Source organism: Saimiri boliviensis, chromosome 10 (genome assembly GCF_048565385.1).
Source record: "Saimiri boliviensis isolate mSaiBol1 chromosome 10, mSaiBol1.pri, whole genome shotgun sequence".
Classification (NCBI taxonomy): Eukaryota; Metazoa; Chordata; class Mammalia; order Primates; family Cebidae; genus Saimiri; species Saimiri boliviensis.
Window position 1 is genome coordinate 96495319 of NC_133458.1, and position 9823 is coordinate 96505141.

The 9823-nt window shown below is 45.4% G+C and overlaps 1 protein-coding gene across 1 annotated transcript in view; it reads left to right on the forward strand.

Moving 5' to 3' along the window:
• MTURN (maturin, neural progenitor differentiation regulator homolog) overlaps positions 1-7092 on the forward strand; it is a 31906-nt gene extending 24814 nt beyond the window's left edge. The window contains exon 3 of the mRNA XM_003935177.4: positions 1815-7092. Coding sequence (XP_003935226.1) covers positions 1815-1925 — 111 coding nt within the window. The 3' untranslated portion in view covers positions 1926-7092. The remainder of the gene's footprint in view (positions 1-1814) is intronic.
• The last annotated feature ends 2731 nt before the right edge of the window (positions 7093-9823 follow it).

Below are 9823 nucleotides of genomic sequence, written 5' to 3' on the forward strand. Positions count from 1 at the left end.
AGTAGGAGGAAGCGGGTGGCAGGACACTAGGGAGGCAATGCAGTTAAACACAATGGTCAGTCTTCTGTTACTGTCTTGATGCAGTTAGTGATTACGTCATTAGGGCCACTCAGTGAGGGTGCTTGACAGTGATCACCCTAGACACCCCTGTGTAAGAAGTCCTTGGGCCACAAGCACACTGGCGATCTCATGAAGGCACCAGGAGTCCAGCTCTGTCACCCAGGCTGGAGTGCAGTGGCACCATCTTGGCTCACCGCAACCTCCACCTCCCGGGCTCAAGTGATTGTTGTGTCTCAGCCTCCAGAGTAGCTAGGATTACAGGTGTATGCCACCATGCCCGGCTAATTTTTGTATTTTTAGTAGAGACAGGGTTTTGGCATGTTGGCCAGACTGGTCTCAAACTCCTCACCTCAGGCGATCCACCAGCCTCAGCCTCCCAAAGTGCTGGGATTACAGGTGTGAGCCACTGCACCTGGCCTGTGGTATTCATATTAATCAGGCTTAGCAAATGGCACTCAGTTTCTAACCAAAGACCAGCCAGTGCTTTAAAAAAAAATGTTTACTTTGAATTTCCCCCATAATAATTATATATCAATTGGAAAATACAGAAAGATAAAAGGAAAAAAATTACCCATAATCTCACAATCTAAAAAAAAGCTTAAAATTTTGGTATATTTTACTGAAGTCTTTTTTTCTATGCATATGTGTATAAATTTCAAGAAAGTCTGAGCCAGGTGTGATGGCTCATGCCTGTAATCCCAGCACTTTGGGAGGCCGAGGCAGGAGAATTGCTTGAGTCCAGGTGTTCGAGAGCAGCCTGGGCAACATAGTGAGATCATGTCTCTATTAAAAATATATAAGTGTGCATACACATACACATATATAAAGAACTCCGGGCTGGTGTAGTGGCTCACACCTGTAATCCCGGCACTTTGAGAGGCCTAGGCAGGCAGATGACAAGGTCAGGGGATCAAGACCAGCCTGGCCAACATGGTGAAACCCCGTTTCTACTAAAAATAGAAAAATTAGCTGGGCGTGGTGCTGTGCACCTGTAATCCCAGCTACTCAGGAGGCTGAGACAGGAGAATCACTTGAACCCGGGAGTCGGCAGTTGCAGTGAGCCGAGATCATGACACTGTACTCTGCCCTATACTCCAGCCTGGCAACAGAGCAAGATTTCCTCTCAAAAAGAAAAGGAAGTGCGTATGATGATAAAAGTGCAGTTTCGTCGTGCTCTTTGCACGCTGATGTGCATCTTGTTTACATCGTCAGGTCATTCAAAAATGCCGTTTTGAGTGAGTATGTCAGATTCCATTTCAGTGATAACACCATAATTTATTTAACCATTTTGCTGTTGAACACTTTAGTTGTCTCTACGTTTTTAGGAATGTGTTATAAGTAATAGCACCAGTAAGTAATAGCACCCTGTGTTTTTAGGACAGAAAATACAGAGCTGGTTTTTGGCATCTTGGTGGGACAGGCAGCATGGTTCATCTCATGCTACTGCTAACGCCCCAGGTGTGCGCGTGCACATAGGTAGCTCTCTGTGCATATGTGGTGCCACATTTTGATACTTAAAAATAGAGACTCTCCAGCCTCCCCAGTAAAACCTAGCCCTTTGGGCACTAATGCATTGAAGGATTGACATTTCCGTCTCACAAGCTGATGAAAATCATGGTAGGGGTGGTTGACGCAGGAAGTCTGCAGCTGCTGGGTTCAGCGCTGTTTAATGTGGATCCGATGCATTTGGTTGTCTTCCTGCCTGTGGTCCATTTGGTGCTCACAGCTGCTTTTCTCTTGTTCTTTTCCTGTAGTTACTGGGGCTTCCGGATGCGGATGATGATGCGTTTGAAGAGTACAGTGCTGATGTGGAAGAGGAGGAGCCAGAGGCGGATCACCCCCAGATGGGGGTCAGCCAGCAGTAAATCTGGGGGCTCCCACAAGAAGGAGAGTGAGCCCTGCGGTAACCTAGGTGGGGTCACTGCCCCTCCTGGGTTAGCATTTTGCATTAGCACTTCGAAATAGGACGTCTGGCTCCCAGCATCCAAATTAAAATGAAATACCTTTTTAACGACCACAAAATATCTGTGATGAGCTTTGCTCAGAAGTGACCTGAATTTCACTCCCGCTTCAGTGGGGTTTCTATGGAGTTGTCGTGGTAGCCTTTGCCATTTTGAATTTAGAGTCCATTTTGTGGCTGACTATTCTCTTGAGTTTATGTTGGAGAATTAACATTCGCTGACTCGAATGTAGAGAACTCTGAATGTATTAAGGATATGTTTTGAGTCCTCACAGGTGACCTTACTGAGGGAAAGCATGGCAGAGAAGAAATGCGTTCTGCACTTTTTATGTACTTTTTAAGTGTCCGTAAGTGAAAGGTTTTGCTTATAAAGCATGAATTTTAATATCTAATCATTAAACTGCGCAAGTGCAAATCCAAGGGCAGGAAAGGATAATCACTTAGCTTTGGACTAAGAGGGTAAGAGAGGCCCAGAAGCCTTGAAGTGTTTTGGCATTACTAAGTTACCTGGGTATGTAGCGACTGGTTCGTGGTTAGTGTAAATGTTACTTGCTTGTTCGACTGTTTCAAAACATGCTAATTCCAAAGCCACTTTAAAAGTCTATAGTGGAAAATATAGATGGGGTAAAAGATATAATATAAATTATTGATTTTTAAAGATGTTTATAAGCCGTCCCACGTATCAAATGAAACATTTTACCTTCTCTCTTTCTAATGAGATGGCCACTTGTTAAATCATGAAAACATCAAGAATCCAAGTGCCACTTAAACTTAGAAGCCATAGATAAATTTGATAGAAAAGTCAACTGGGATTAAAAGTTTTTAAAAATATAATAGAATCCTTCTTTACTTTTTAAATCTTTTATTTAAAAAAAAAAGTCAAGAAAAGGATCCCATGGTGTAATTTATTTAAAAATCATAATCACTTATTTCGAGGGACTTAATTGTGGTGAATTTGTAAAGGAACATGAAGGTAGGAATCTTTTTATAGTGGGTTAGCTTGGTTAAAAGGGGACATTTTAATAAGATACTCAGACAACTCACAGAAACAACTTCTATAATAACTGGAAATACTGCTGTTATCATCATTTAGCCAAGAATTATGAACTGGGGAAATCCTTTGTAATGCTAATACGGAATTATTCTTGGACCCTTCCACATCCCTGGTTCTAGTAACTTAGGAAGCGGAATGCCTCCTTTCCAACACTAGATTAACCTAGCATCTGGGGTGGGTACGTTTAAACAGTCACCCGTGTGCCCTTCAGGTTGTCAAAGTTTTGAATGAAAGACAAGCAGTAGCAGCAGCAGAGGCCACAGAACTTATGGGAGTCTTGTATATCTTCCAGGCATGTCGGTGTCAACCTGATTGTCTCGACATTTTCTGTTTAATTGATTGGTGCCGTGAGGAGTTCAGCTGCTGGTGGTAAAACAGCGTACTCCCGTTTTAAGTCATCGGGTCAAATGATACTAAAGTGGTTTCCATCTGTGCTTCAGCACCCACTTTCTGTTCTGTTCTTCGAAAATCATACTCAAAGTTAATTTCAAGTAAAATGAATTTCCTTCCGACTAACCCATTAGGAAAGCACAACTTAGTGTTTCATGCATTGGGGTGAGCATATTCTGCCCTGTGCAGCCCTGCCTGTGTTCTGAGCTCCGTTCGTGAGCAAGGGTGATGGTGAGCTGTACATGACTAGCTGTCGCCCAGGTTTTGTGACCTTCATTTTAATATAGTAAGCCACGGGAGTGACTTCTGCAGCGGAAATGAAGACGCTTCACTAGCTTGCTCCACTGAAAGGTAAACTGGAACTTTACACACTGAAGCGTAAAATCTGCATTTACATAGGTTTGGAAATGGAATGGACATTAACATAAAATGTATTTTATCAAAAAAGTGTTTAGACTCTGACCAAATCCATGTTGGTATTATCATGTTAATGCTCTCCGTTCATAAAAATTCAGTGGAGATAGACACAGCCACTCTGTAGGCTGATGAGAATCGTGGGCTTTGTTTTGCACCAGGGGTAGGAGACAGAGAACATGGCTGTATGTTAGTTAATTTCCATAGCAAAATTCCAAACAGCATTAGCAGATCGAATTGTTTCCTCTAAAACTTCCTTTTTCTGAATGTGTACATACCCCTTCTAGCGCTCACACCCTTGCCCACACACTCACCCCCTCCTGCGCTGTGGCTGCTCTCGCAGGGCTGTGCAGGGTGTGGAGCTGCAGTCAGCGAGCCGGGCAGCCCGAGGCTTCTGTTACGGAAATGGCTCCGTGGTGACACACGTCCCCGACCCTTCACAGACTTACAGATAGACTCACTAGGAGGCGGCAGCAGTGTGGGGGGAGGAGTGTTGACCTTGGACGCAGGAGAGACACCTGGGTTCTAGTCCCAATTCCCCACGTCAGCCGAGGACCGTGTGACCTTGACGAGTCACTTAACTGGTCTGTGAACAAGAGGCGTTTGCCCTTCCAGCTGTAAACACAGCCCTTCAGTGCCTGCCTCATGTGTGTGTATAAATAAGGAGCAACAGTCAAGGAAACTTCTAGGGATTCAGGAAGAAAATACATCTGGAATCTTGCCATGGTGCCGTCTTTAGGATGCTGGCCCCGGCACCACCTTAGAACATGTTGGTCTGTGAGTGTCCAAACCCCTGAGGGCCCGATCCCGTGGGGCTGGTGAAATTCTCTTCCTTAGAGGACGGGGAAAGGTGAGGCCCCGGACTTGTCTCAGCTGTACGTGCTCTGCCTGTGGAGACACGGCTTTTCTTTGTGCTGTGGCAGACTGGGGCTTTGGAAGTGGTGTATGTTTAACTTACCCAACAGCGGGAGATGTGTAGGAAGAACAGCTGGAAGAAAGTGAAAGATGAGTGCTAGTACGTTTTGCCGTGTTATCCAGTGGAGAGAAAGTGACCGTGAAAGTAGTGAGAGAGAGAGAGAGAGAGAGAGAGAGAATGAGAATGAGGAATGCTTGATTGCTCGCTGATTACTGGGCCAGCTCTGAAATCTGAAATCATGCCTTGCTAACATTACAAAACCTCGATCCTGGGTTTGAGTGAATCCTGGAGACATTGTTCTTATGGCTGCTTGGTTTCCTCAGCCTGATCACCATATCAAACAGGCATCCAGGAATCACAGTGAAGTACGGAGCCAGGGAGAGAGGTAAGGCCCTGCGCAGTGCCTGTCACCACTGTGGATTCACTTGCACTCAGGTGTGCACTCCTGTCTCCCAGGCCCAAAGCAGCACATGGTGTAATTTGTTTTTCCACAAGCAGAGCATGAAAAGCCTCTTATGTAGGGGATCCTCCTGTGTCCTGGTGCCAGAATTAGGTTTCCAGTGTACTTCAACGAAAACTTTTCTGATAGTTGCGGTCATTTTTCATGTATAAACAGAAACTGTTCTCTAGCACAATATATTTCTGAATATTGTTTCTGTTTCCTAAGAGCACAATGTATATGGACGTAGGGGAGCTGTGGTCCCAAGTGTCACTGGAATTTATATTTTAGGAATAGGCCTTGCATGTTAAAATTCACAAGTTGGGAAACTGTGGTGTGAACAGATCTGATTTCCCACAAAGAGGCAAGAAGGAATAAGGAATAGGTGGGACTCAGCTAGGGGTGGCAGGAGGTGAAAGACGGAGAATGGGACACTTGGGGTCTGACAGTTACCACCTTAGCCCCAGGAAAACTGTTTTCACAGCTGTCTCACTGGGGACCTGCTTTCCTCAAAGGAAATGACTATATGTTCAGAGGCGAGGCCTTGTGTTGGCATGGCTTTTTCACTTTTAAAGTGCCCCCCAGCCAAGGAGACAGCAGGGGCCCTGCTCTTTTGTGGGCTGTTTCCCTTAATAAAACCAGCTGCCAGCCTGAGAAGCCTGTCTTTCCAAAGTGCAGGCAGATCTGAGGGGCTCCAGGCACCTGGGAGGTAAATCACAAAGCAAACTTGGGTCTCCTTGGCAGCAGGGAAGAGGCAGGAGTGCCCCTCAGGCCACAGAGGGCAGGGCCCACCTCCTCACCATGCTTCAAGGTTGTAGAAAGAGCACAATTAATACTCAAGTGAGCACAGATCCCTCTCCCCTGCAGTGGGTGTTAGCTCCAAAGAGATGCCATTGCCGGTCACCCAGTCTTCAGAGAAGCCTAACATTTCTTTGAGTTAAACCCTGTCCTCTTTCATAAAGACCCAATCACTTCTCCCAGTTTAGTGATAACAGGCATGACACAAGAAGTCGAAGTCTTTTAGAGTCTGTAGAGAGTAATTCTAAAACCTGCCAGAAAGCTGGTAGCTTGTGGTGTCCATGGTAAAATATCTATAGCTCCTGCTCACCGGGTAAATTGTTAAATAATATGTCATCTTTTATAATTTTATTTTAATTGGGATTACAAAAATAAAGTACCCGTGAGCATTTCATGTTAGAAACCCCATTTAAAGCACCGTAAGGCTGCATAGGCACAAGCGATTAAAAGTATATGCCAGGCCACACAAAAATAAATGTCTGATTTGCTTAGAACTGTATTCAAGTTGTTTGGTACCAGAGAGAAAGCTGACAGTCTGTTCTCTGTAAACTGCCTTTTCCCGTTTTTCCGTTTTGTTTCTCAAGTTCCATTTTTTACCAAGCCCCTTCTGATACCTAGGCAGATACAGATAAGAGCAGTGTGCGGTACAAGTGTCAGCTCTGAAGAGGAGGAACTGAGTCTTCAGTGCTAGGGCAGACCTTCACTGTCCATGATCCAGTCTTAATTTGAACGTGAGAGCAAAATTTAGTCATCTACACAAGAAGCAAAAGCAAAGAAGAGCTGTTGGGTTTTTGTTTTTGTTTTTTTAGGCAAGAAGTGTTTCCTGTGGGTGTGTGTACTTTCTTCGCCTTCATATTTCCTTTCAAAGAAATCTCTTGTAAATTGCAAAACTGTGAAATGGGTTGCCAAAAACTGTTGCCCTTCGTTAGATGCTTCAAACAGTGTAAATCCTGTACTGCACCCTGTCCACCTCTGCTCTCTCCTCCCTCCCCTGAGAGTGAGGATCTCATCCAACCATGTAATTACCATTCGCTTGCTATTAAAGAGCCTTTCAAACTCTGGTGCTGTTTGCCTCTTTTTTCTGCCTCCACAGTGTTTCGTCCTAAAGGACACCTAATGCGGTTTATAAATGATCCAGGGATAAAGGACCAGCAGCTCACTGTGTGGTTGCTGTTGTGAGGAGTCTGGCGGAAGAGAGGGAGGAGCTGGTGACTCGAAGCACTGCCATTGTTCAAAGATTAATCATTTATGCGTGATGCATTCATATGTCTGTTCTGATGCTATAACTGGTAGTTAGTAATTTTCTACTTCTTTGAACCGATACTTTACTTTTGTGTGTGAGAACCCTATTTTTTTCTAGCCGACTTAGGAATCCTGTCTGGCATCAATTAGAAATCTGTATTCTGTGGTCATTCTGTGACGTGACACCATGTCTCTACCACCTTCCTTCTGGTTATTTATTCACTAAACATGGCATTTAAATAATTCATCTGGAAGTTGATGGTAAGTTCTATTATTTGATTCAGAGCAAGTTTCTTTCTCCAAATGAATGGGTCTCCATAGAGAGACCCATTAGATTCGATCTGATTTGAGATTGGCTTCACAGGCACAGCATAAAGGCTTATGTGTATGTTAGATAGTGTGTGGTCCTTTGTTTTCAATGTGGCTGTCAGAGAGTATACTCAAGTGGTGAGCTGCGTGTCAGCATTCCCAGCCCCGCTCCTCTTAAGATAGCGGTGCCGCAGGGTGAGGCAGGCGAATCCTTACTGATGAGCTTCCTTCGTTACCGTTACTCTATCACTCTCACAGATACAGTTTATAAAATGCAGGTCGGCCCCTTTAAGTGCAGGGACTGGTGTTTAAAATGCCCACGTTTCCCCCGTGTTTAATCATTCTGAAATCTGGCTAAGGGCAAGAGGTTTTCCCACCTCCAGCTTTGCTTCCTCATCTATAAAAATAAGAGTGTGGGACTCGTCCCGAGTTCCCTTTGGGCACTAGCCCTGACTTGTTTAGGGGAGTCAGTGGGGATGGCGGGAAGCACCGTCATAAAGGACGCTCACAAAACCAGGGTGGGGTGGCCAGTATTGGTAAAACTGTCCTGGGATTCTGAAGCCCTTCTCCTTAGGATCCGTTTCAGAATTGAAGACCCAGCTGATACCGGGGCTGTGCATTAATCCCAAATGCTTTTGCCTTTGCGTGTTTTCTCCTGCCTTCCCACACGTTCCTTCCCTTTGTGAAAGCAGTAGGGAGTCAGAACTACAACAAAATAAAATCGGGCTTTTTGGCTTAGAGAGATAATCAGTCTCACTCCCTGTAGAAATGAGCCTTGTTTCCATAGTGAAGTTGGGCAGAGTGGGATCCTCCATTGTCCTAGAGTTCATTGTGTACAGGTGTGGGTTGAAGGATAACGAGATTAGCAGAACCGGGCCCACCACCCAGCATTTGGACTCTGCGCCGGGTCCGGACACAGTGGACTTGCTGTCGTCTGCTCGGGTGTCTGTCGGGGTGGTTTTGCCCGGTGTCCTGCCAAATCAGGGTGAGTGAACATTCCTTTATCTCTGTAGCAGACTTGGCCCTTTGCAAACTCAAGAAATGCTTCCTGAAAGAGCTGGCACTGTGCTTTTCCTCTTAGGCCCACAATAGGCAAAAAAACTGAAGTTTTTTCCCTTTGACCCTCCTTTTTTAGTTTTTGGAGTAGAAAAACAGTGACATTTGTAATGATCTGGGCAAGTTTTAATTAGGCAGTCAAGGGACAAGGTAGGCATTTTTGGGGGAGGGTCATTTAAAGTAGCAGAAATGTTTTATCCTTTTGTAGGGAAATATGGCAACAACGCACAAGGCAAAAACCAGCAGTAAAATTAAGTTCGCCCTTTGAGATGCTTTTTAATTAGCAGCCTCTAGAGGTCAGCACCACATAAAGAAAGGGCTTTCGAGTTCAGGGTAACCATGACCATTTCCTCGGGGAGCTTTTGGGAAAAGGAGGGTTGGCGAATGTCCAGGCTAGGGAAAGAGAAGTGAAGGGTCTTTTCCTTTATACCTAAACCCTAACATTTGACTCGGTGGTTTTTTTCCCTGCTTACCAATCTGTCTCTGGAGCTCCCACGCCCTTGCGTCACACCCTGTCAGTTCACTAAACACGACTTAGTGACCGATCGATGAAGTGTGGCATTTAGCTCATGCTGAGGAGGACTGGGGAAGTGCCCAAGACGAGACGGAAGGCACATTGCATTTTGTGTGGAGCGAGGTGGGAGGATGCTGGGTGTTCCAAGGCCTTTGAAAAAATTTGTTAGCCCATAGACTGTTGAGCTCTGTGACTGCTAATGGAACTTCAGGGAACACAGATTTCTACTTAGAATCCATATCTGGTTCTCTCAGGCCTACTCACATCAGGGATGGCTGGGGGAGGATTTGAGCATCTTTAGAAGGTCTGGCCAGAATTGAGATAGTTGGGAGCTCCTAAAACCTTGTAGACCTGCCTGTGGATCCCCAAGGTACGAGACCTGAGAGCACTGTGCAGTGATGGCCGCAGGCTGCACAGGCTACCTGAGTTCAAATCCAAAACCAGAGACAGCCCTGGGAGACCACACAGGTGCCCAGCGTTGCCCAGGTGTTTCCTCTTGACCCACCAAATTGCAGGAAGGAGAAACAATACAAAGGCTTTTCTGCCTTCTCTGTCCCTTGTCCCTTCTGTTCAGGGTTTATTGTTTCTACCGAGGAAGGCTTGACCCACAGCACAAATAGTATTGGCGGCTCTTGTTTGCTGGGTGATTCGATGAGGCTTGGGCCCTGACG